Source organism: Gallus gallus, chromosome 3 (assembly GCF_016699485.2).
Source record: "Gallus gallus isolate bGalGal1 chromosome 3, bGalGal1.mat.broiler.GRCg7b, whole genome shotgun sequence".
NCBI classification, from domain to species: domain Eukaryota; kingdom Metazoa; phylum Chordata; class Aves; order Galliformes; family Phasianidae; genus Gallus; species Gallus gallus.
The window spans coordinates 13,372,276-13,399,015 of record NC_052534.1 but is presented as its reverse complement, the minus strand read 5'-3'; the positions used below and the strand labels follow the sequence as shown (position 1 = coordinate 13,399,015).

Below are 26,740 nucleotides of genomic sequence, written 5' to 3'. Positions count from 1 at the left end.
TGAAATAGTGAATGCTATGCCACATTTCAAAAGGGAACATAATTTCTTAAAAACAACAAAAACAGCTGGAGAAATCTTACTTTAATGCTGATGGTCCTACTGAATTATTTGTTTTATTTGTATCATTATATGCATTTGTAACTGATCCCTCATGGTGCCTTCTGGGAACCTGTTCAGATCATGGGCTCACAGAGGAGAGGAGCACCCACCGCAGAGGCTGCAAAAGGATGCACTCAGGGTTTGAGGCAGTGTGTTACTCATGGAATACTTTCAAGGTGTTTGCAGAGAGATGATTTTGGGAATGTGTGAAAGGCTCATATTTCATGATCTTCTGTCCAGTTTTTGAACAGACAGTAGTTAGAGATTCCTTCCTTATTTCAGGAGTGGACGACTAATGAGGGTCAAAGGGCAGGTTTCTTTTTTTCTTCCTTCAGTCTCTGCAAGAAATAGTTCATGCCATGAATTTCCACAGATTTGCCCATAGACCTTTAGCAGATGGCTGACACTGTTCCTCAGCAGTTATGGTCTTCATGTCTGGAATAGTTAAGGCAATAAATCCTAGTGGTCAGACTTATACTCCAAGGTAGCGGGGAGAGGAGAGAACATACTTAATGACTCTTTGCTTTTCCTTAAAGTGGATAGAAGTGACACAACGCTGCTTTGGGATTTGGCTCTGGGTTTGATAAGTTCTTGAGCAGGGACCCCTGAGGGCCTATTAATAATTCCCTGTGCTGGCTCAGGGGGCAGACTGTCTTGACAGGTCATCTTCACATCTTACCATTAATACAGTTTCTAACCAAGGTCAACTGCTAATCAGCAGTGGAATGAAGGAGCCTTCTCAACAGTTCAAATGCAGCACACACATTACCTAGTCAAGTTTCACTGGCTCAGTGACATTAATTTGGTCCTGACCTAATGCTCCCAGCTCTGCAGTTCCATATGTTTATTAATTCTAGGAATAAGCCTTAATGTGAATTCTGTTGTTACATTTGGACACAATAAAATGAAGATACATGGCTTCTACTCAGCTTGCCATATCTGTGCTAAAAAACAGAGTGTTTGCTATGCTTGTGGTATTTGTGAGCTTGTATTAGTGCTTAAGGCCTATTGAAATGTCCTGGAAATACAATAGCTTTTTTAAGCTTTGCGGGAGTATTTTAATTCTTGTTTTTGTCTTAAGTCAGAGGAGGTTTGAAGCAGGAGAGCTTGCCAAAGGCTAGGATTCCTAATGCATCATGAGAAATTTCCCTAACCTACCTAAAGTAACCAGGAGAAATTCCCTAGCGGATGATCTTATTCCTGGAAATAATCAACTTCTAACCAAGTGCTGACGGGTTGGTCTATATTTTTCCATTTTAGATGATTTTATGCATTCCTCAGAAGAAGGGTTAGGATGGAGACAGGTGACTGGACTGGGAAGATTCATACTGTGACGCAGCACAGAAATGCCTAATTTCAGCAGCAGAGTGCCTTGTTTTACCAAAAGGGGAAACTACTTGATACTGTTGAACACAGAAATCTCTGCTTTCAAAGAATGTTTATTAAATATGAATAAATATTGATAGTTTTCATTATGAGTAAATATCTATAGTTAAACAAAGTAGTCAATATGAGCTCTGAAGATACTAGAGCTAAAATATGCTATCACTCAGTTTGTAAGAAATGCTTTGCTGCTTCAGCAGAAGTAAGATTGCCTCCTCTGAGTAAAGGTCTGCAGGAGTTTCTTTTTCAGCTTAGTTTGACAGGGAAGGATCTTTATATATAAGTCACACCAAAAGTAATGCCGTCTATTTAATTTCAATGTAAACTACAACAGATACAAAGACCACAATAACACTATTTGATAGAACAAATTCTCAGCTACACAGCACTATTTTTCAACACAGTCACCACCATTACCTATGCATTTTCACCAGTGATGAACAAGAGCATGCATTCTGTGCTCATAAAAATCTGCACCAGTGGAGGTGATCTTCTGCTGATGTCACCACTGCTGAAACACACCACCCATCACCTCACTGTGCTCACATCCATTGTTTGGTCTCCATAAACATTCTACAAGCATAGAAGAATGTCAATGGGTGCCATTTTTTATGCATGGAGGAATTCAGTTCCACACTTTGCTTCGTACACGCTTCCATGTCAGATGCTATTGTGTCAGGCTGCCCCTCCACTGCTATCTGTCACACAGCAACAAAATGTAGTGGAATAATGGTGGGAAGGTTCAACTTCTACTGCCATACCACCAACATTTGCCTCTGATGTCATAAACCAACCGAATAAAATAGGAGGCATTACTTTTGGAGCAGTCCCTGTATTTTTCATTAAAATGGGAGTGTCCTGCTCCAGCCTCTGAAGCCAAGTCCTCAGAAGAGATCTGCTGATTTTAAAAGCTTCCCTCAATGATCCCAGAGATGGTTCAGTTCACTCAGCCCGAGGCACTTCCCTGCTTTCCAGATGAGAAGAAAAAGAGGACTACGGAGTGCTTCCTCACAAGCTGTCTTTGCTTTCTTAAATACAGAACTCATCTAAAATTAATTATCCACATTTGCCAGCGTCAGCCACAGCTATGGCTGTTTCCATATGTCAGGACACAGTTCTAAGTCAGGGCCTCTATCTTTGGGGTGCCTAAAACTCTGAGACTGAAGCTCAGTCTGCTTCACAGACTGCTGCCAGATGTCTGTGGGGCATCAATGATGGTTTGCGTTCATCTAGGGCCTGTCTGAAGTTTCTGACAGTGATTATCCTCAATGTCTAATGAAACCTAATAATGTAACTAGTCTTTTTTGTGACTGTGCTCTCCTATGTTATCTAACCTGGATTTTAGGCAGCTTCACGACAAGGAATGGAAGATGTAGGGAAAAGAGAAGAATATAAACAATCTGTCAGTCTGTCATCATGCCTCTCTGCGTCTGGGGTTTGAACAGAGGCAGGGTAGGGCACTAACAGCTGCACGTTGCCCAAGCAGATACATACTGCAGAACATGGACCCTCTCCCTGCCCACTGCCGCTGCGCCCTGTGCCCTGGAGACAGATACCAGGGGCTATCAGTTCCTGCAGGGCTCCAGCACTGGATCCTGCAGCAGTATGCACAGACTGCGGCAGCTGAGAGCAAATCCCCAAGGCAGAGGGCTTCATTGCATCAAATATTAAGATGGATACTGCGGTACGCCCTCCCTGCTTTACTTCTGCCTGTGCTTAACGCAAAGTAAAGCTCATTCTCAGACTCCTAGCTGCAATCATAGAATTTTAGAATCATAGAATCATAGAAGGCTTGGGTTGGAAGGGACCTCAAGGATCAACTTCTCACCTACCTGCCACAGGCAGGGTTGCCAGTATCTAGATCATGTACTAGTTCAGATTGCACAGGGCCCCATCCAACCTGACCTTAAACACCTCCAAGGACAAGGCATCCACAACCTCTCTAGGCAGGCAACCTGTTCCAGCACCTCACTACTCTCTCAGTAAGAATTTCCCCCTGACTTCTAACATAAACCTCCCCTCCTTTAGTTTAAAACCATCCCCCCTTGTGCTATCACCATCTACACTCGTAAAAAGTTGATTTCCATCATATTCATAAAGTCCCTTCAAATACTGGAAAACTGCAATGAGATCTCCCTGCTGTCTTCTCTTCTTCAGGCAAAACAAGCCCAGTTCGAGCCTATCTTCATAGGAGAGGTTCTCTAGCCCTTTGATCATCTTCATGGCCCTCCTCTGGATTCTCTCCAAAAGCTCCACATCTTTCCTGTGTTGGTGGGCCCAGATTTGGACATAGCTGGGGCCTCACGAGGGCAGAGTAAAGGGGAAAATCACCTCCCTTGCCCTGTTGACTACTCTTCTTCTGATGAAACCCAGGATACCATTGGCCTTTCAGGCTGCAGGTACACACTGCTGGCTCATGTTAAGTTTTTCATCAACCAGGACACCCAAGTCCTTCTCAGCATAGCTACTCTCAAGGAATTCTTCTCCCAGTTTGTATACATATCTGGGGTTACCTCAAACCAAATGTAAAACGTTGCACTTCACTTTGTTTAACCTCATTAGATTCACAAAGGCCCACCTTTTGAGTTTATCAAGGTCCCTCTGGATGGCAGCCCTTCCTTCTGCTGTATCAACCTCACCATTCAGCTTGGTGTCATCAGCAAAATTCCTGAAGGTGCACTCAATCCCATCACCTATTACACTGATAAAGATGTTGAAGAGTACCAGTCCCAAGACAGACTGCTGGTGGACACTTATGGTTACTCGCCTCCACCTGGACATAGAGCCACTGACCACAACACTCTAGCTGTGACCTTCCAATCAATTCCCTATCCACCAAATAGTCCACCCTTCAAATCCATGTATCTCCAATTTAGAGATAAGGATGTAGTGCAGGACCATGTCAGAGGCCTTGCAGAAGTCTATGTAGATGACATCACTTGCCAATCTTGGTAGCAGCACTTGCAGAGAAGATTTGTGGGTCTGGAGGCACTTGGAGATCTAGGAGGGGGAATGGCGTTCAGCTACTGGTGGGACTGTCTGGGAGTGGAAAAGCCCAGCAGGCAGCTTGGAAACTAGCTGTGATTACAAGTGCAAGTTTTGTCAAGCCAGACTGCAATGGCCTCCAGCAGAACTCCTGGGCCCCTCAGAGTGAATCTTTGCATGGTCTGTGTTCATCTCTCAGCCTGGTACAGCAGCTTGCAGCAAAGGAGGGTCAAGAAATCCAGCAAACACGCCACGATTAATCAGTATGTGAGCCTGAATGAGCAGGTAGGTGATGTAGAGAGTGTGAAGGTTGATGGAGGTTTTGCAGTATGTCCCTCTGAGGAGGAGGGTGCTCCTTGTTCTTGGGCAGCCATCCAGGTCCAAAGTCGTAATAAACTCCCCAAATAGATTATTTTTCTTTAAAAATAGAGCATACTCCTCCCACACGCTCCTTAAATAAATCTCTTGCCCCTGTTCCCTTGTGCTCAAGGTCACCTGGAAGTGCAGCTCTTTCACTAGCTGTAGGCAGTTCATCACCTGAGGAGGAGGACAGAGCCTGAGGCCTGTGACCACAGCCATGTTGGCTGTCCTTGCCAACTGCACAGCTTATATGGGCTAAGCCTGGGGCATGCCAGACATGTCTTGGCCATCAGTCAGTGGGCTCCATGCTTACAGAGGCTGAAACACAAAGTTGTCTTAAGGCATTAATTGTTTTAAGTAACATAAATAGTCTTTTCCTTTTTTCCCCTCAACAATGGATTTTTTTTTTCTCACTTGCAAGAACAAAGGACTTTCAGTTTACCAGATGGGTCCAGGCTTGGTGTCCTTGACATGTGTTTGTTAGACGTATTTTCAAAGCTTAAGAACTGTGGTCTTCAATATACCCATGGGGTAAGTGTGCAGACAGCAGCTGCACTACACCATCTCTTATACTACATGGATTTTCTGCCGTATGTGCCATTGGGGTTTCATAAAGGAAGGAATCATCTTCCTCTTTGTATTCACTTATTTTCTGCCCTATGAAAGAATTGAGCAAAGTTGCTTTCAAAAAACTGAGTTCTGTATCTAACTTGAAATTGTTCCCACGTTGTTATTAGGTCCAGGAAGAGGACTCAACGATTCTTCATCCAGGAACTTACATTAAATAAAACACACGAGAAAACTATGATTGCTTTAGATTTAAATTGGATTGTGTTCAAGTGAAGTTCATGCCCCCTCCTGCTGCCTTAACTCACAGGAGTGGTATCTATAAATACATGGTAATGAGGTCAGTATTCCTAATTGGAACTTATTTTACTGAAGAATGATTTCATTAGCAAGCATTGTTCTTGTCTCCAAAATATTTCTCTCTCTCAAAATCCTCAAACATGTATTTGCAGAAGGATTTTTGACTGATACTGAAAGACCAGAGTATTTCTATCGAAATCCCAAAAAACAGTTCTTTTTGAGTGGGTCTCAAATGAGAGACACACACTGTACCCTCACCAGCTCCATCAAAACACCGTCTGCTTGTGATGCCTTGCACTGAATGATGGCCACTTAAAAGTCCAAATGCACCTTGTGGGGTAGAGTTTCCTTGTTTTACAACATCTGATCTCACAGACTTCATAGCTTACCAGTTCCTAACTTCTCACTTGGAACTGTAGACAGAAGTCATCTACTACTGTTGTCTGTGCCTTCTGGGAGGATCCTTGCTGCCATCCCTCTTGTTTAGACATTTCCTCTGTGTTACTGACTGTGCTGGGCCAGATGTACTCAGTGTTAGGAACTGTACACCCCCAGCTCAGTCTTATCTTAGTCTTTGCCCTGTGGTCCTTGTCATGCTGCAGCTTTGTACGCAATGGCGCCTCTTCCTCCCAGGCTGCTGGGGACTGAATCTGGGTGAGTCATCTCTGCAATGCTTGGGAGGAAGCACTGCTGATAGTCGTCTGTCCTTGAGAAAAGCTCTGTTCTCATTTAGAGTGCTGGAAAAGCAGGCTGTCTCAACCCAAAATTTCGCTGGATTTCTGCTCAGGTGAACGAGTGCAGGTGTGCTTAAATAAATATGAATTTTAAGAAGGAAGGGTTGGAAGGCAAATCCCATGTTTTGGGTGTAAAACAAGCTATATTCTGATGTTTAGAAAAATCAGATCAGCCGATACTATTTATTGGTTGCAAGGAGTATTTTATTCCTTCATTTTGGTATGGCTATTTAAAAACCCCTGGACAAAATTCATCTCACATAGCTCCCAGTGGTGGCAGAAAAAGGTTTAGGGACTTAAATGAAAAAGAACTGGAGTTTTCATTGACAGGCTATGAAACAAAATCCCTCTGCCACCAGCTGTGCAGCACACACCCTGCTCCCCAGCTTGCAATCTAGAAATCTCGAGCTGTAGGATTTTGACAGTGAGACTGTGGGAATATCCAAACATAATGCAAGGAGAATCCTCTATTTTCTGAATTCTACGACTTGCTCATGACTAGACCATGATTGCTTTCAAAGGCCAACTACTATTTTTTTGCTGAGTTTACTCTTGCTGTTGCTATTGCTGTTGCTACACTGGAACAGGTTGCCCAGAGAGGTTGTTGACGCTCCCTTTCTGGAGGTATTCAAGGCCAGGCTGGAGGGGCTGTGAGCAACCTGGTCTAGTGGAAGCTGTCCCCGTCTATAGCAGGGGAGGTGGAACTAGACGGTCTTGAGGGTCCCTTTCAACCTAAACCATCCTATGATTCTATGATTTTCTTGGCTTTATGCAAACCGCTCTCCGCCAAGCTCACTGCTGTGGTTCATCATCTGTCAGCTGAGTGAGTGGGTTGGTTTTGTTTTAGCAAATGCCATAGCCAAAGAAACCACTTCGCTATGGGGTGTGTACACCTTCCCTGGGATCCTCACCTTATGTAGCTCCAGCTGTGTTTTCATGCCTTAAACGAATGTGAGGCAGTCTGGTTTTCCTTTCTTCATCTTTTTTAAAAGTATTTTTTCCCAGTAAAAGCACTTCTCTGCTACAATACTGAATGTGCTTGGGTCCCTGTTCCTGTCAGCAGTAGCTGTACCTGCATATCTCAGAGAAGATCTATGCTTTGAATATAAAAAGTTTCAATGGGAATCTCCAGAGAAAGGGTGGCTTCCCAGTAGCCTGGCTGCTGGGGCCAACGATCAGTCAATTGTCATTTATTTTATTTACATGATCGTATTTAATCCTGTGGTTCATTGCTCAGCAGAGCCCTGTAAATCTCATGCAACTCCTTAGGGCGCACCCAGCTCATGCCTTTCCCAGGCCCTTCCCCTTCAGATTCCATCATTGTTTGTTTCAATATATCCTCCTCCCTTAACGAGAAAATGAACTGAAGCAGAGGAAAGGGGGAGTTTTGCAAAACATTCTTCATCTTTAACCTTTGAGGGCCATCATCAGTGTGCTTAATAAATTCAACAAATAAGGATGCAACCATAGGTCCCGGGAAAGAGGAAACATTCCCACAAAGAACTGGAAAACTTTCTATTTCCAAACACAGGTTGAAAAGGTTAAAAACCAAAACAGACCATTCTACATGCCCTTGCAGGCCTTAATTCTTTTGCAACATGTGCAAACTGAATAAAAAGAACTAGCTAAATAAAAATCCCCATGCAGAGAGGAAGATTTTGATCCTCTGTTGAAACAGTTTGAGCGGAAAGGATTTTGCAGCCTCTCTGTTAATCTGGAGATCACGTGGCTGAAAGCGATGCCCTTGAGGCACAATCTAGCGTGTTGTGGAGTTGATTGGTCAACAAAAAAAGAAAGGAGAAAAAAAAGAATAGAAGTTGTGCTCCTGTATTAGTACAGCTAAATCCTCGCCTGCGAGTCTGGGTAATCTTCAGAGCACTGAAGGAGTGTGCTGGATTTTTTTATCAGCCTGCAACGGCTGAAATGGACTTCAGACAAAGAAAGGTTTCTCAATCAGCACTGTGAGCCTGTAATAAATAATAAGGAGTTCTCATACCCTGCATCAGGGAAAGCCAATGCGCGCTCTTGGCCTCTTTGGATTTGTAATACTGATTCCTGGGAAAAAAAGTAGCAGCTAGAAATTAGTCGTAGGTGTGAATCAGAAAGCAGCAGAGGCCTTTGAAAATGAGTGAATAAGTTTTGCATATCCGTGGGGGGCTATTATGCATTCCTGTGGCTAATATAATTTGTTGCGTAGCCTAGAAATGTCAGATGCTTTCAATATTTGACTTGTGCAGTCGTAAGGGCATTGCAAGTACACATTTTAAACAGTCATTCCCAATTCATTATTCTTACTATAAACATTTGCCAGCAATGCATAGTGCATATGATACTAAAATCTTCCTATTTAATCTCCCAGTCATGCCCAGTGAAAGGAACAGAAGCTTCTCTCCCTTGTCTGAATGGCATCTGAAAAACCACTGGCTTTTGGAAGGATCTAGCTTGGTCAAGGCTCCAGCTTCACTTAAAGAAGATGAGCTGTCTAATGACAGCAGTATTTTTAGCCCTTGTGAAGCCTTGAAATAACAAAAAATAGATCTGTAAAAGGTTGGTGGGTTCAAAAGTGGGTTCTCAAGCCTATTTACCATATAAACTCCTTTTAAAAAAGATACTGTTCTGTGTCTTTATGTTGTGCCAGCTGCATATTACATATTCATGTGTTTATCTATTTATCACCTACATGTAATCAAAGAATGAGCGCAGTTAAAACCTAGATAGAGTCCTTTCTTTTTACAATGTGTCTGTGGCTACAGACTACAGTACAGACTGTGGCTACAGTTACTTCTGTTTCTTTCTTGAAGCAGAGTAGGTTGTCAGAGCTGCTGGACTTTCTTTAGCTTTTGCTCCTACCTTTCACAGTTTAGGGCTCAGTGGAGACTGCTGTACAGAGCTGAGGAGAACAGACCTGGGATTAGGGCTGTGCTGCTCTGGATGTGCAAGAAGGTGAATATTGAGCCAAGAGCACAGGTCTCGCTTCTCTTCTCCAGGCTGAACAGCCTAGGTTCTCTCAGCCCGTTCTCATGTGTTCCATCCCTCGAGACATCTTTGTGGCCCGCCTCTGGATGTGATCCAACAGGTCAATGTTTCTCCTATACTGAAGATTCCACATCTGGATGCAGTACTTCAGGTGAGGTCTCAACAGTGCAGACTAGAGGGGCAGAAGTGCGGATGATCTCCTGAACTGCTTTCAGACATATTTTGGATAGTGGTTTCTTTGCCTCAGGCCTAACATTTCTTGTACCTTTTCTATTTCACTTACAATACTGCATTTCCACGAAACAATCCCCCCTCTACAAATGACCACAAGCCTTAAGGAAAAAAACTCAAGTTGGTGAACTCCCTTCTTTCTTGCTACCTGCTTCAAATGTTGTGTGCTATAACAAACAGAAGGATGGCTGGAGAGATGAATTGATATCATTAAAGATGAGGTACTGTCTCTTCTTTTTGAAGAAGAAAAGCACAAAAATAATCAGCTATGATGAAGAGACACAAAGAGAACGTGATTTTTTATTCACCATCTTCCTTGAATCCATCATAGCTTTAAAAAGTCCTCATTCTTCAGTTAAATATCTCAGATAACATCATCAGTCCAGTTTCGTAATGCTTATATTTTGTCAGTGCTGATTTGACTCTGGCGACTTAGTCAAAGAAGATTTAGTCTTTCTGCTAAAAATATATCAGGTCTTCAGTTGAAACGTGGCCACGCATATACCATCAGAGAGAAAAGAAGAGAAAGGATGAATATTATAAATATAATGAATTGCTTTATTTTCCACAAGTATATGTCTATAGGGAAAAGTTGTCTATTTGCTTTCCTAATACCCTCAAGATCATAACTCATAGAAATGTACTTCCCTATTGGAATGCTTATATGTACCAATTGTTGTATTAGTTGTCATTCGTTTCTATCGAGACCACATCTGCATAGGCTGAAGTCTACACTGCCAGCTCTTGCTAGAAGAAGCTACTGCTTGGCATTGTGTCTGCACCTCACTGCCCACGCAAGCACACCGGAAGCCAGTGAAACCTACCCAGCGAAGCCAAAGCTGTCAAGTACATGTGTGCTTCAGTGGCAAAGCAGTGTTGCACTTATAAAACCTCAATGGTGCTATGAGGTAGAAAAGACTATAAGCAAAGATTGAATGTTGAGGAGGAGTGAAGGACTATGGCTTCTGCAGTACTCGATTCAAATAGCACACTGCTCTCAAGTGCTGTTCAGCATATAATAAGGAAGTCCTTAATGGTGGTATAAGAGAGCTCAGGGCGGGGGGGGGGGGGGGGGGGGGGGGGGGGGGGGGGTGAGTCCTGGCCTGCAAAGCAGTCCTGCAAATATAAGCCACACAGAAAGAAACAAAACGTCGTCTTCCTGAGTCTGCTGACAGCCTGTTACAAACACTGTCAGGAGAAAGCCTTATTCCTGTCTATCGCCTTGAAATCAAAACTACAACAGCATTGGTGCTGATGGTGTTAACTATTTCATCGCCAATCTATTTAACAGAAATACTGAGCTACGGCTCTTTTTTCATAAAATTTCTTTCTATATTTTCCCAGCTACCAAAATCACCATCCATTCCATAGTAAGCTTGAAAAAAACACTAGTTTCACTCACAGCTTGTCTCTTGAGGCCCTCAAAGCATCAGGACTTGTAAAGAAGGGACAGAACCAAATTAATTTTTTAACATACTAATTAAGAATTCTATAACTGTTTTAATGATGGAGTTATTTGCTATTCCATTAAATTAAAAAATCACTTTTTAATTAAATAAATTACCACAAGATTTCCATCTCTGTCTTACAGACTTCCACAAAATACAAAAAACACAGCAGTGCTACTTCTTGACAGAGGCCAATGCAAATGCACTCTCCTCCTGTAATACTCATTGGCTTCCTTTCTATCATCCATCTAGCCTATAATTTCTTTCTTCAGTTGTCTGTCTGCTTTCAAGGATCATTGTAAGAAATGTGAAGATGATCTCTACCGTCTTCCATTTACTGCCACTGATTTGGCTTACATGTACCCTGTGTGTAACTCTTCCAACATGAAGTCATTTTACATGGACGCTGCAAGATCAGGGAAGACTTAGAAAAGACTGAGGCAATGAAGAGTGAAGCCTATTGAATGAGCACTTGTATTTAATTCTCACTTACAGATGTTCAACTTGCTTTCTCCAGTGGCACAGAGTCTGCTCCTCTTAATTTATGAAAATACGGAAAGAGGCTCTTCACCCTCAAACACAAACACGCAGCAGCCAGTTGTTTGCCTTCATGCTGACATGTAAGACATCCCCACTGGCAGGACTGAGCGCAAAAGAATGAGCAGATAGGGCTGAGCTAGGGTAATTTTCTTATGCTGCATCACAAGTTAAATAGATGAAATGCTCCTGACTCACAAACACTAACTGCAGCACCAGGGAGTAGTTAATAGGCACAGACACCGTTCATCTTCTGTATTACCATGACTTTATAAGGTTGAATCAGATTGCTATGGCCTCTGTAGGCAAGATGAGCAAATCAGCTGTTTCTCACTGCCCACCACCAGCCCACACTATGACCAACCACTTTCCTTGAGCCCAGTGAAAGCAGGTGTTTCATACCACCTGTCAAACCTCAGCACTTAGCAGTCATGGTCTGTAAACAACTCTTAAAATAGCGAGGAAAAGAAGCAATAACAATTTGGTGCAGATAGGTACTACATCTTTGGTGCTAAAAGATGACAGTGGATGCCAGACCTGCTCGCTGGTTTCCCCATCACTGCCCAGGTTTGATTCCAACCTTTGCAACAAAAGATCATTTTGGTTTGAGATGCTCAGCAGAAGTGATAATTAGCTTAAACCAGGAGATGTGGGAGGGGCTTGGATGTGTTCAGAGAGGGAGGGAGCTGGAATGGGAGCTTTGCGTGCTCTTGAGAACACCATGCAGAGGGAGCAGCATCTTTTGTTCCAAACACCCAGGAAAAAAATATACAACAAGACTTGCAGGAACTCCCCTTATGCACCTCAGGAAAATACACCACAGAATCATTCTACTTCATACTGTCTCTTAAATCTTTCAGTAAATATCTTACAATAATTCAGTTCTATAAATTTATACATATTCCACCTATCTGTCCATCTACTTGCCTATCTACCTGCTCCACCTTTATAAGTGACATCTAAGAGAAACAGAAAGGGACAGGTAAAGTCTCAAGAAAATCTGTCTTTAAAACATCTAGAATTCCAAGCACTCAATTTTTATGCTTTCACAGAAACCCACATGCACACATTTCACTGTTCACCCTCCACCCTCACCTGCAAGCCTGACCCTGGTCATGGCAGTGGTGAAACTTCCTCCAACCTGAAATGGGGCATGACTGTCACCCCTACCTTCTAAAATTGGCCATTAATCAGATTTAGTGGCTTAGGAGCAGCATAAAGAAACCCAGGTTGCACTGTAATCAAAGAGAGGAGAAACTGGCTGCTTGCCATTGCTGCAGTAATGGAGAGTATTTTGAGGAGCACCTGAACAAATTTAGGGTATGAATTGCACTGAGAATTGTGACACAGTTGGAAATTTTATCCTGCAGCTGAGCAGACTCCTTTGGCTTTTCTCCCAGATTCTGGCCACAAAATTATCTTTGTCACAAGTCAAGATATGTTATTTAATCCTCTGTACTAATACCTGGATTTCTTATCCTGAGCCACCAAGATCCAGCTATGCAAATGGCAAGTGAGGTTGGAGGATATTTTGGAGTAGGTATCTCCTGGAGGGATGGGGAAGCACTAAGCCCTTTGAGCAAAGCCCGTGTCATCCCCTATGAAATGCTGGTCAGCCATTTCCAGAGATGACTAATTCAAACTGAATGAGCAACTGCTAGGATGGCAAGGGCAACAAACAGTCCTCCTGCCAAGGGAGAACTAACAGAGTCTGGTCACTCATGTCATAAGAAATGAGAAAAGTTGTTACTGCTATTCCTTATACTTCAGAGGGAGAGACAGAGACCAGGAAGAAGAGGAACTATTTAATCTGAAGAAAAGCATGGGAATGAGCTGCTATTTGCTGGCTGTGAATTAGTTTTGGCCAGAAATAAAATGTTTTCTATATGCGGGAGAAGTGAGGTCTGTAATAGCATCTTAGCAAGATTAGTGAGAACAAAATAAACTCAGGGAAACACAGGACATTACCTACTAAATTAGGAATGAAGCTGTATGAGGCAGTCTCCTGTGGTAGCTGGGAATCAGTCACTGCAGCCTGTTTGGTCCACGTCTGTTCGGCGTCTCTGAGCTGCCAGCAGCTTCCTCCAGATGTGATGCCCACTCCTGCAATGAGGGTTTCCTTCTTCACTGTCCTCCATGCCAGTTGATTGCTCTTCCAGACAGAAACGACAAACATCTTTGCCTGCGAGGCTTTGCTGTTACTGTCAGAAAGAAAGGAAAAAAAAAAGGATAAAACATGTGAGTACATAGCTCTGCAAATGACTGCAAGGAGATAACATGTCGAAAGGTTTATTTTGGAAAATGGTTTTGTTATCAGTAAAAGGGATAGGAAGTCAGGTTATTATTTCTCTGAAGAGAAATTGTTACAAAATGGCTGTTCTGCTTCTTTCATTTTTTTTCTTTGGGTGCAGTAGGCTGATAAAGTGACGCTCACGTGTTGGAGCTGCATGAAACAGCAGTGTTGTCTGACAGCTGACAGGACAACAACGCCTGGCTTTGTATGGGGATAGGGTGGCTCTAGGCATTTCTTTTATGACCTCCTCTCATTCTCTGAGATCTCAGCAACAACCTGTTCCACCTGCCACTGCTGCTGGCTGCAGCGCCTGGGGGAAGTGTGGGATGTATTGCTCATAACTTTCCTGTGTGCAGAAACGGGAGTCACGGAGTCGTCGTGTCAGTACAACTTGTCTGCTGCACTGCAACTGTGTATATGCACAGTCACACTCCTGTACCCCCCAGAGCTGGGGACAGAGGTGCTCACGTTTACAGGAAAAGGTCATTTCCCTGGTAGCGTTTATGTTGCGTAGCTGCATTCACACTAAGTAATCATTTTATTGAGCTGTTTGTCATTATAGCAACACAAGCCCAGAGGAAATCTGGTTTCCAGTTATTTTTTCCAACACATTCAGCAAACAGTTAGGAATCATAATTTTGTCTAATTATACTTCCACTTCTTCATGCTGGCCTTTCACTGGGGAGTTCTCATTCCAACTAGATGGGGGCTTCAACACAGAGATGCACTCACTAGCATTTATCCACAGGCTCTTGTTGTCCTGCACCAGAACATTCCCAAACAGAGCTCAGCCCATGCTCTGAAACATCTGCAAAGTAACAGGAAAAAAAAAAAAAAAAAAAGATGGGGTAGGAAGACTTTAATCCACATTGTGTAGATGGGAGACAGATTCAGTTGTTAAATATGGACAAGCAGTCCCATCAGAGGGCATCCCAGACGTCTGTACAAGGCTGACATACAGCCAGCAGCAGGAAACCAAATACCTAAAGCATCTGACATAGCTCCAGAGACATGTCTTTAGGCAACACGAGCAAGCCCTGAGAGTAAAATAAGTTGTCTAAGACGATGCAGTAAGACAGTGACAAAGTAGGAATCACCTCCTCCTGAATTCAAATTTGCAAGATCTCAGTGCCTGTCTTCTCCAAAATCACTCCCTGTCAAGCCCTCACCAGCAGGCATTATTCTTTACAGAATTGCAAGCAAAAAGCAGAGAAAAATCAGTTATCACCAGGTTCTGTCAGCCACGGAGGTGGAGCTGTGCCCAAAGGCGTGCAAGCAAACCACAGTGAGAGAGCAAAAGATGAGGACCTTAACATACCCCACAGGAACATGGAGGCTGCTTTGGGGCTTAATCTACAACATGGATGTGATGGGGTTGTTTTTCTTGGAAATGGTAACTCTATGGAAAGTCTTGGGCTAACTTACAGCCAGACAATAGGTGTGCTGCAGAAGGGATACAAAAAGTAGTCTTTCTCTAAGATTTTATTTCAAAGTTATTTAAAACAGGGAAGGCTAGAGGAAGTGGGGAAAGGCATGGCCGAGATGCTGGGCAGCTGAACAGGGCAAAGGATGGATGGTTTGAGGGTGGGATCCTATAAAGCCCTGAAGCTGCCTTGCTCCTGGCCATGTCCCACGGCTGAACGAGCCTCGTGCAGCACCTAGGGAATCACTTGACTGCAAGGCAGCAGTGGGGAGGGAAGGCAATGCTGACGCTTTCACCTAGAGCTGAACTTCTCCACTTTGGCAGTGTGTGTCGCTCCCCCTGCCAGCAAGCAGACTGAAAATGGAAGGGGGATAGCTGCAACTCAAGCTCCCAGACTGAAATAACTCAGCATCCTTCCTGAGATGCATGATGACCAAAGTCTATCACTGGGTTTTCCACTGCCGCACCACTGTGGTGATGCTCTTTTAATCTTCCAAAAAAACAACAGAAAGTGATGTATTGGCCAACTTTTTTAGTAGAATACGCCAATGCAGTTATCCTCTGGGCACAGATATCCATGAGAAGAATAGATGTATCTTTAATAACAGGGAGAGTGCTTAAAAAAGAACACTTTATTGCAGCATTGTCTTCACCACAGTAAACTGCAGCATTTTCATTTTCCTGTATTTATTGCATTGAAGTGTTTATATCACTGTGAAGCAAATATTTGCTTTCAAAGGTCACTCATTGTCTCTCTCTTCCTTTGGGGATATATTTAGATCTCTCTTTGACTTCACTATAATTCCGCAAGGATATATAATGTTCTCACTATGAGATTCTTCATCGCATCTGACCACTACTAAAATATCAAATGCAGAATTCAAAGTATAACTGGCAATATACTTCCATTAGCCAGCCTTTTCTCTTGGTATTTTTCTTTAACCCTTAGTCTCCTGTTGTGCTTCTCTACCAGCACTGACATAAAGTTAAGAGTAGTTCTCAGAGAACTTGATATAAATCATCCAACGCCCTAAAGCTATTTGCTTTGTCTAGAAAACACAGAGCACAGTTTGGTATACAAAGTTTTTTCTAACAACTTTGGGACTTGTTTTTTAACAGAACATTATGAATGTAGGTAAACCCACAGGGTTTCTCCTTTCTGAAAAGGAGAAACCAAGATCCTTGGGAAATTCTGAGCTTGCATTTGCATATATAATTACTGTAAGTATTAACAAAAATTGACTGAGTGCATGCAAATGGCTGTGACTTCTGTAGCAACTTGTTTTTATCCAAGTTGAAGATCTAAATACCTCAATACATCACCACTTTGTTTTCCTGATCTGTCATCTACACAATGACTGTAGTCAAAATAAGATGTAGTTTACTGAAAGTAAAGAGCACGTTTTTCAGAGGTTATATTCACTCATACTGAGGATTCCTGAGACCATTATAGGCTTTTGATAACTGGTTCAAATCAGCTTGAGTGAGAACAGAATGGAAAATATGATAAGAAATTCATTCTCCAAAGTCATCAATAGTATCTTTGATCAGTTCCCATTTTACTAAAATAGCAGCAGGCTTTAGCAGGCCCAAAGATAAGCTACTACTGCATGCTTTTGAAAATCTGTCCCACAGTCAGTGAGAGCAGCTTCATTACTGTTTACTTTTTCTTGACCATTACTTCAGTTGCAGCGCTTTAATATATAAGGAGGAACATACAGGCCCCAAATTTTTCCTGAAAACATCACAGAAGGAAAACTTCATTTGTTTTGTAGTGGTGTAATTCCCTTTAGAACGCACAAATATGCTCTCAATGTGATTTTATATATATCAGAGTTTGTTGCTGAAATTTCATAAAACTGAAATGGAATTTCAGCCTCTATGGGGCTTTTCAAGGAAAATCTTATGACTAATCTGTCCCATTCCACACTTAGAACTGCAAAATATGCAAAAAATTTAAATCCATTCCAGACCACCTGCAACATACGTGCAGTCTATCATACTGCCTGCAAATGAGTAACCTTTATTGATTCTTGTGCATGGTTTTCTATTAAATAAAGTTGAATCAACACTGCTGCAGGGTACTTTTGTTTATGACTAAACCTTGATGTAAAATGACTTGTCTGGAAGAATGCTTCTTGCTATTTCTCAATCCATTCTAAGTGCTTTACAAATACCAAACAAGCTCAATAAACCTGTCAGGTTCGATCACTTGCTACAAGACATCTTTCTGGTTGCAACCTCTGACATTTTTTTAGTTTGATGCAAAATAGGATGCATCTGTCACTAAGATGTCAACTGATGCTTCTAATTAACTGAAAAGGATAACCCTAAGAAAAATCACAATATTTCACCCCTTTTTTGCTTTTTTTTTTTTTTTTTTCACCTTCCAAAACTACTGCTGGCTCATGATCAAAAATTAATAAGTAAAAGACCAAAAGCCAGTCTGGAATTTACTCGAGAACTGAATTTCCTGCACGATTTTTATTCTCTGTGGTGACTGACAAACAGACTGCATTGTTCATTATTGCCAGGAGAAGCACTGATCGCACCTTCACTCATACATCTATGAACACTGAGATCATGTGGGATATGCTTAGAGACTGAACCAAATCCCCTGCTTACAGCTAGGAAAATGCTATCAGATAGACAACAAACAAAACAAGTTTTCTGCCTCTCACAGCTACATGTATATACCAATTAGAACATGTCTACGTTTTCACGATTTTTGCTAATGCTCAGTGCTGTTTTGCTGCCTGTACAAGTGTAGTGAGAAATCCAGGCAGAGGAGAACATTTTAATTAAATATTATAAAACTACATCCACAAATCAAATCTTGATGCTCTATTGCAGAAGCTGCGCTAGAAATACTTAAGCGTTGAGTTTTACCTTGATCTGGGAAAAAAACACAATTTGCAAAGCAGTGACCACTCTAGTGCCAGCTTGTGCCAAGCTGAACAGGACTTTGGAAAACAGTTCTTTATCAAAATAACTTATTTTTATCCCAGTCAAGCTGGCTCCATTTGCTTTTCAGGAGCATTATCATTTTGGAGCTGCATGACATGCCTCAAAAGGCACTCTGAGAGCAGCAATGGAGTGGGAAGATTGAGGTGGCCTTGAGAGCGTCCCCACACGTTCACAAGCCCTTCAGAAGACTGATTCCTGATTCAATTTTTCCTCCTAATCCTCAGAGTGTGACAGTTTCATAAAGCTTATTTACTGCTGTTTGTGAGCATCCTTGAAGTGCCCGATATCAGTCTGAATATTAGCCATGAAATTAAGCTCTGCATTTGCATCAGCTGGGGCTACAGATGAGATGCTTAAGCTTGGTTCTTCACACCGCTGTGACCATGCAGCTGGCAAAATGGGGTGGGCTTCTTCTCCAGCATATATCTGGGCTCCTAAACATTGTGTGACCCATCACGGAATGTCAGCTTCCCTCTGACAAAGATGTAGCGATGTGCTCAGTGATGAAAGCAGGATACTGTGCCAATAGCTTCAGGGCTGGCTCTCCAAGATGGATTTCTTCCTGCTGTATCTTCGAAGAGGAAAAGCAACCACAAGTGAGGGCACAGCTAATGCAAAAGCATGAAGGTCACATATTCCTTCTTAGGTAAGAAAAATAGCAAATTTGTTGATGAAGCTTCAGGGAAAATGCAAGGAGCTGTCTGCTGTCCCTACACTTTTCCAAGCCCCTGTCTGGGGTACGATCCAGGAAATATCTCAGCTATCCAGCTTTACCTGTTCAGCCCATACTCCTGTTGTCATGGTACAGACTGCTGTCAAAGCAAGGAATGGATTCATCTCAGAAATAAAATAACTCGCTTTTAAACTAAGTTGTTATTGTTAAAATTTTAGAGCCAAGCTCTCCCTTGCTTTATAAGGGTTGTACATAATGCAAAGAAAGAACAGAAAACAGCCTCTGGGATTTTGCTTTCCTAGAGAAGCTTTACTGAAAGGGGCTCCTTTTGTCCTCTTTCTGTAACTGAGCATGATAGCATGTGCCTTATGGCTGTATATTCTCAGTCCCCCACAACTTTCCATCTCTTCTGCACCTGCAATGAACAAATGTAACATTCAGTGAGCAGCAATTTGCAACGTGCCATGCTTGAATCGAGCAGAGAAATAAGCCAGTGTTGTTGTTATAAAGTCCTGACAGATGGTAGGAGGACCCGCCTTTCTTAATCAAGTCATGCTCAGTAATCAGAGCTAGCTTGAATTTATAACAAAAAAGAAGCCCTAACCAAATGAGGATTGGTAGGTGCATCCTGATCTCTGGTTAGGAGGAGCTCAATGCTGTTGATCGGTATTGAGAGGGATAACCAAGATCAGAACCTGGGGGGAAGATGACACTACTAGTTAACTCCTGTAATCTTTTCACCTGAAATGAAAGATTCTCCCAGGTAGATAACTTCACCCAGCCTAGCTGTAAATATTATTTTGGAGTCTGAACTAGAGCAGCTTGGACAAGTCTTTGCTGATAAAAAAGTTTCACTGTCTTTAACGTTATATTAGAGATTCATTATCTGAGCATCCAGCCCTCCAAGCAATGCAGCTAAATATAGGATGTGAGGGGCATAAGCTTGACCTTGGCCTCCTTTACACTAAGGCTTTTAATTCTAGGAAAGAATAATTGGGTGCCAAGCCCACTTCCAATATGAATAATGCCTCCTGACTATTCAGCTGCGATGTGTATAGCGTTTGCATTGTTAAGGATAAAGGAAGGATTCACTTTTCCTCAATTAACATGACAAGAATAAATCCTTTTTCCTGAAGAGTGATTAATAGTACAGGATTAAGACATCACCTGGGAAAATCTTGTGCTCTCTGTACTACATAGGAATTACTGTCCAGAATGAAAGAGGTTGGGTGAAGGCATTCACGTTACAAAAGGTCTTCTGGGTGACTGACATTTAAGTGCATTTCAGTGCTTCAGGGAGCCTAACCATGCTGCTTCTTTCCCTTTTCACTGTCTTCCAGGCTTGCAGGCAGCTGAGCACAAATCCTTGATCTGCAGCTTCCACAAACACACCCACAGCTAAAATGGCGGAAGACGCGGATATGCGCAATGAGTTGGAAGAAATGCAGCGGCGTGCCGACCAGCTTGCTGATGAAGTGAGACTGATAGCTACAGAGGAAACTTGGGTTTGGGGTTAGGTGGGAGGCATGGCCAGAAATATGAGCTGATCTGACAAAGGATTTCTAGGACTGATGGCATTTTCCATCAGCTCTACACTGAAGTAGAACTGGGAAAGAAATGAATTGTGGTACAGTTTAGTGTTATGTTTAGTCCAGATTAGGTAAACTAGGTTAAGATATTTACTGATTGTGACCTTGGTTTAGGTATTAGGATGTGCATCAGCCTGACTGACCTTCAAGCAAAAATCAGCAATGTTACATTGTTTTAGGATTCCTTCAATTTGCCAAATCTGTGCAATATTAAATGTCACCGTCCAGGTCTCTGAAAGGTCTGAGCTGAAACTCACAGGTCTTATTTCTAAAGTGGAACACCAGCTGTTCCCAGCACCACTGCTACACCACACAGGCACAGGGAGTGCAAGCTTTAGCGCTGCTCCGGGCCGATGCAGCAGGAGCTGTGGCATCAGCAAGCCGTCCCGGAGCGTTGAAGATGAAGAGATCACCAGTCCCCTGCTGATGTCCTGATTTGAAGGGAAGGCAAAGAGCATAGGAAAAACATGTTGTCAGCATGAGCCCAAACATTAGTGGTGGAAACTGTGCTTTGCCAAATCTAAGTTGTTTTTTCTCTGCTTTTTTCAGTCCCTCGAGAGTACCCGTCGAATGCTGCAGCTTGTTGAAGAGGTAAGGATCTGCATTTTATTTGTGCTTCTGTTGTGAGGGAGGGTGATGGAGAGCCTGACACGCTGGGAGTGTTTTTTGCCTTAATCACATTGCTAGGGCATGGCCATGGCTTTATAAGCTGCTCTGTTCTTCCTTACCCTTCCCCAGGCACAAGCGTCATTTGAGATGCCATGCCTCAGTTGCCAAGTGTCAAACTGCAGACCAGCTGCTGAGGCACGGTGTTTTGCCCATATCTGAGAACCCACAGAGATAGGCTGCTCGAGATAAGCCAAGGAAACAGCCTCTGAAGGTGACCTGAGTGAGGGACAAACAGCTGAGTTTGCTGAAGAGCTCCTCAGCCTTGTGCCAGCACTGCTCCAATGTCCCTGCGGTAACACTGCAAGGGGAAGGTGAGAAAGGCCCTCTGCCTGCTTGCCCTGTCCTCTCCAAATACCTCCCGCTTCACAAACACTTGCAGATATTTATAGAGCATCAGTCACCACAGCATTTAAGTACCACTTTATGCATCTCTGAAACATTGATTAGGCTTTCAAGGCTCTGAGATGTCCTAAACTGACAGCTCTGGAGAAGAAAGTTCTCTGTTTTTCTACAGTGCTGGGGAAGGGAACTTGGGCTCAGCCCCCACAGATAACACAGCTTGCACCCACCTGGAAAGAAGGTGCAAGAGGGAAAAAAGTAATTCCTGCTCATTTCAGCCTCTTTGTAATGAACGGATTTAAAAGATGGGCGCTACCAAACTCAGCCCAGGTTACTTACAGCGATCAGCCATCAGGTGGTGGAAAACTTTGCTCCTGCCTGCCAGGCCATGTTATTTTCAGACACCATGTGAGCTGTGGCTCTGGAGCTGGTGACATTTTTAATCAGGGTCATCAGTACTGACAGTCCCAGTGCTCCTGACAACCGGAGGAGTCTCCAGCAGACACAGCGGGTGGAACATGACATCAGGTCCCACGTTCAGGAACATGCACAAACCCAGCCATAGGCTTCACAATGTTGAAATCAGCCAGGACTGTGGTGATCAATTGAGTCCAGTGGAGACAAAATTAAATTTCTGTGCACAGATAGACGAGCAGATGGGTCACTGAGCATAGTCAGCATCGCTTCTGCACAAACACTTCAGATCTGGGCCTCTTGCAGCCAAAGCACGCTCTTGTCTTGTGAGCAATCTGTACCTTTTCCCTGTTCATTCTCCGGACATGCTATTACTAACCATCACTTTATATCACCTCAGGGCTGGGTGCAGTTCACTAATACACACTAGAGTTTTACATGGGTACCTCCACAAACAGAAGGCGGGAGAGCCTGCTGCCCCAAAATGCCTGGGATCTAAATAGATGAGGCAGATGATGAGTGGGAAGGAAGAGAGGCACAGGAAAGGGAAGTGATTTGCCCAGGGCCACGCCATCAGTAAATATCAGTCTTGTCTCTCCTGAGCTGTGTTTGTGTGACCTATGCACTGCGTGAGTTCTCCTGACATATTGAACGAGCATATTGTGAATGCTACTGGAATTTCAGTACTGAATCACAGCAAATGGCAAAGCAGGAGGAGAACTGGGACTGCTGAATTTACCAATGAATTTACGTAGGAATCTACTGCCTCTTGGAAGAGCTGAGCATCTCTCCAGACCTGCCTTTATTCAGATGCAACAGTATCTTCCTCTGCAAATACAGAATTTTTAGAGCTAGTTTAAGTAGTCAAGGGAATCCTTTCACAATGAACTGAATATTATCTTCACAAATCCGACAAAAAAAGACCTTTAAAATTCTTCTGCGGTCTGAACAACTGCTGCTTACTCTAACACCACCTCTTAAGTACATTTCAAAAAATGCAGCATTTAGGGAGTGAAAGATTTCAGACTGAAAAGACAAATGGTGTGTGTCTCTGAAATTGAACTTGCACTACTCTGATTTAATAAAAAAAATCCAATTAGACTCACTTGCTTAGCAGAAGCTGTCTAGTGGGTAGAGATAGAAAATATTCATTGTCAGTGAAAGAATGCTTACTATATTCTTTTTACACAGCAAATCCATTACTTACTAGGGAACAGGATATCTCCACATTTAAACAGTATTCCTACGCACATATATATGGATTCCTGTCATGATTGGCTCCAATCTATTAGATACTGGGAAAATACAGAACAAACTCTAGAGAAAGAGAAATGCTGTCAAATCTGGGACGTTCTGTAGCAGCACAGTGCTGAAATGGAGGTCATAACATAAGGGACAAAACTGATGCTCACAAGGGCTCTATGCCCTCCTTGCCCAAGCGGACTAAGCTGAGTTTGAAGACTAAGCTCTAGTGCTCTTCCCAGGGAACGTCAGAGAAGGAAACAGAGCTATTCTCCTTGCTGAAGGAGATTGTTTCTGTTCTAGCACAACAGGGGAAGCAAGAAGTGGTGAGTGGACATTATGAACTGGCCAGTGCTTTGTTTGAAGGCAACTAGCTACATACTGGCATAGTAGATTACAAAGATCAGTTTGCTCTGTGGCACTCAGCATAGCCATGCAGCACATATGTACATCTATATTAACCAATGGCCATTGGACCCACTCAGTTACTCAGCGCTAAAAATACCTGCATTTTATGAAGTAGCTATGCAATGTTCAGGCCAAAACATAAAATAAAAATGAACTTAGGCAGGAGAGTAAGACTAAAACATAATTTGTAGCTGACACTCCTATTATTCTCTTGTTTAAGCTTTTTATCTCAGCCAACTTCATGAAATGAAGAATAATGCAGTAGAATAAAACCTGTGAGTCCATTATCATATTCCAGTGGAACTATCATCACCTTTAAAGAAAATCAGTCATTGTAGAGTGGAAGAAAAAGATGGTTTCTAGCTCTGACACTGCGAGGATATGAATGTCAAAATCAGTACTGTAGAAAGCCCAGAAAGAAAGCACTTAGCAGAAACTAAAGAGAAAAGGGTTGTTCTGAACATTCAAATCCAGACAGATCTATTTTCTCCTCTTACATGCTGTGGGGTCAGGGTCAAGTTTACCAGTATATCAAAGCTGAAATGGTAAGTTATGGAATTTTGATAAAATCAAGATGCATCTCTAATGAGGGCACTGAGCTTCCTTCATTTGTGACTGGGTAAGTTTCCCATGATGTTATAACCATAGTCAAATGCTCCTTAACTGAGGGCAAAAGAATTAAAAAAAAATCTATTAATTTAGAGTTTCATTCAAAGCTTGTCAAAGCTGATTTGAAAAAAGCCCCTTGACATCATTAACTATTGGAACGGTTTTACACAGACAAGAGTTTTAATCTGTGTAATTCCACAGAAATACGTATCTGGCACAGGGGAAGGTGATTCATAATTCTGGTGTCAGTATTTGCTAAGCAGAACTAAACCCGTAGCAGGGTCTGTGTAAATCATCTGGAGGGCACTCAGAGTCGGGGTCACTGAGCAAGAAGAAAACCAGGAACACGTGATTCGAAGGGAGGTTACATGCAGATTCATATCAGCTTAGATTCTGAGCCCCAGGGTGAATTAACAGGCTCTGAGAGGTAACGTGGCTCCTTAATCAGGCACAGAGAGACATCACAGCATTAATGGGGTGACAGTGAACTTGGAGCAGGAGCTGAGGAAATGCATTACTATGGATGATTAGAAATGTTTCTTTGACCACATTTTTGTCTTTAGGGTGTTGACATTTCTCTTTAGTGTCTCTGGGAACTGCTAGCTATGTCAGCCTATCCTGGTATATAATTGTCTATATTAATTTTTTCAAAACAAACTCTAAAATCCATATTAATTAAAGCAAAATTCTTCATTGAAGTAGAAGTTTATGTATTCTTCACATAACTGAGAGTGTACATGCATTTTTCATGCTATCTCCTGAAATGCAGTAAAAGGGATTTCTAGTGATTCCAGTTCTCTATCTGGTACTTTATTCCCTTTTATCATTATGAGAATCAGACTTTGGGCTTAGTCACAGCTGCAGTAGCTGCTTTTTGTAATGGCAAAGGACAGGACATGACACACTGTATTTCTGGAGGGAGTAGTGGGCCCTGTGAGACGTCATTCCCACTCCCTTCCTTGGGAAACTCAATGTCGTAACAGTAATAAAAAGAAATAATACAGCAATGCATTTCTCCAAAGTGCTGGGCAAATTGCACTGAACATCTTGTGGATGAATTTAAAGGACTTTGATTGAGACCCTAGTATTTAAAAGCTGTTATGAAACTGTTAGAGAAGACGGAGGATAACAGATAATTAAGTCTGCAACAGGGATCCAAATTATGCTGTTAAACTGGCTTCACTGAAGCAGATTACGTTAGGATGACATATCTAGGAGTTGAAGTAAGCCCACAGTTTTAAATCCATGTATTCTGGCATTCTGATCAGTACCTTAGATCACGGTACAGTGGAGAACCTGGGTATGTGTTTCACAGAAAGCATGTTAAAGCTGAACTCAAACCAACTTGTCGGTTTACCTTTAGCCAAACACTAGAATTTAGTGTTACCAAAAATTTGAAGGCCACTGACTTTCATGAACTTTATGGGGTCTATATGGCGCTGTTTCTCCTAATGTAATTAATTTAAAAAAAAGTTGAAAGTGATGGCCTCCTGCTATGAGGAGTCATCCTGTGTGCAAAGTTTGCCAGGTCTGCATACCCTTCTGCTTTGCATAAGATTTGGTCCCACACATCAGTCTCCATGGAAATCACAGTCTGGGAGGATAGGCAGGCTGACCTGCCCACTCCTAGAGTCAGGGCTGAGTACGTTCGAGGGCTGCGTGGGAAAGATTCTGTGTTTTACCATCTGTGGTGTACCTGTTTTATGGATAAACAGAGGAACTCCAAAGCTGTCAGTTTAATGGCTCAACAAAAGCAATTCATTACTTCTGAAGAACAAGAGTGTGAGATGTTTGCTGTACCGAGACAAAATCCAACAGTTCAAATTCTCCTCTCAGGTGCAACAGGGAGACAAAGAAAGTCAAAACTAAACCTGAGAGAGGCTTTTGAAAGCTGGTTTAAAGGGGCAAGTACTCCATGAACTCTGTAGGGTTCTGTCAAAGGTGTACTTTTCTTTCCTCTGGCGTGAACTACCTTTAAGCACCCTGTTTTTTGAGAATCCTTATTTTGCCATAAACTAAATGGAGGATTGCTTGTGCAAGGATTGGAGGTCTTAAAAAAATCCTTCATTGCACAGAAGACAGAAATGCCCTAATTCTGGGGAAAGCATACTATAAGGACACCTTTTTGTAACACCACAGATCTTGCTACTTCTGCTCATTCATGGCTTACCACTTAGGATCCCACCGGTGTTGGGAAGCATTGTACATGAGTGGAAGCCTTTCTTGGGCACTGTGCACCAGAAAATTACAGCACCCACCCCAGTGACAACGGCTCTGCTGGGAACTTGTTGCCAAGGTTTTATGATCAGTTGTTGTAAAACATGATATGTGCTGGTAATGTGCAAACACAGCTTTCGTCACCTCCTGCTACATGCTCTCTGAGCAACCAGTTCAAGTGTGTCTGCTGACATCTGCTCCCACTCAGGCTAAGGGGAGTTTCTGGGGTAGTTATAGTGTAGGACATACCAATATTTTCTGTATTTGGGAGGTCTTT

General features: G+C 42.6%; 2 protein-coding genes across 4 annotated transcripts in view; one reads left to right on the top strand and one right to left on the bottom strand.

Moving 5' to 3' along the window:
- The window catches only part of PAK5 (p21 (RAC1) activated kinase 5), a 316,295-nt gene that overhangs the window by 239,900 nt on the left and 49,655 nt on the right, over nucleotides 1–26,740 (bottom strand). The window contains exons 1-2 of one of the 3 annotated variants that reach the window (XM_046938630.1): nucleotides 14,055–14,090; nucleotides 13,589–13,821 (exon numbers count right to left, since the gene is read on the bottom strand). The gene's annotated coding sequence lies outside the window, so the exon portion shown is untranslated. Of the gene's footprint in view, nucleotides 1–13,588; nucleotides 14,091–26,740 lie in introns of those variants that run through there. The other 2 variants (XM_046938631.1, XM_046938634.1) reach the window with 2 other exon arrangements.
- The window catches only part of SNAP25 (synaptosome associated protein 25), a 65,139-nt gene that overhangs the window by 14,145 nt on the left and 24,254 nt on the right, over nucleotides 1–26,740 (top strand). The window contains exons 2-3 of the mRNA NM_001398210.1: nucleotides 20,317–20,451; nucleotides 21,115–21,156. Coding sequence (NP_001385139.1) covers nucleotides 20,380–20,451; nucleotides 21,115–21,156 — 114 coding nt within the window. The 5' untranslated portion in view covers nucleotides 20,317–20,379. The remainder of the gene's footprint in view (nucleotides 1–20,316; nucleotides 20,452–21,114; nucleotides 21,157–26,740) is intronic.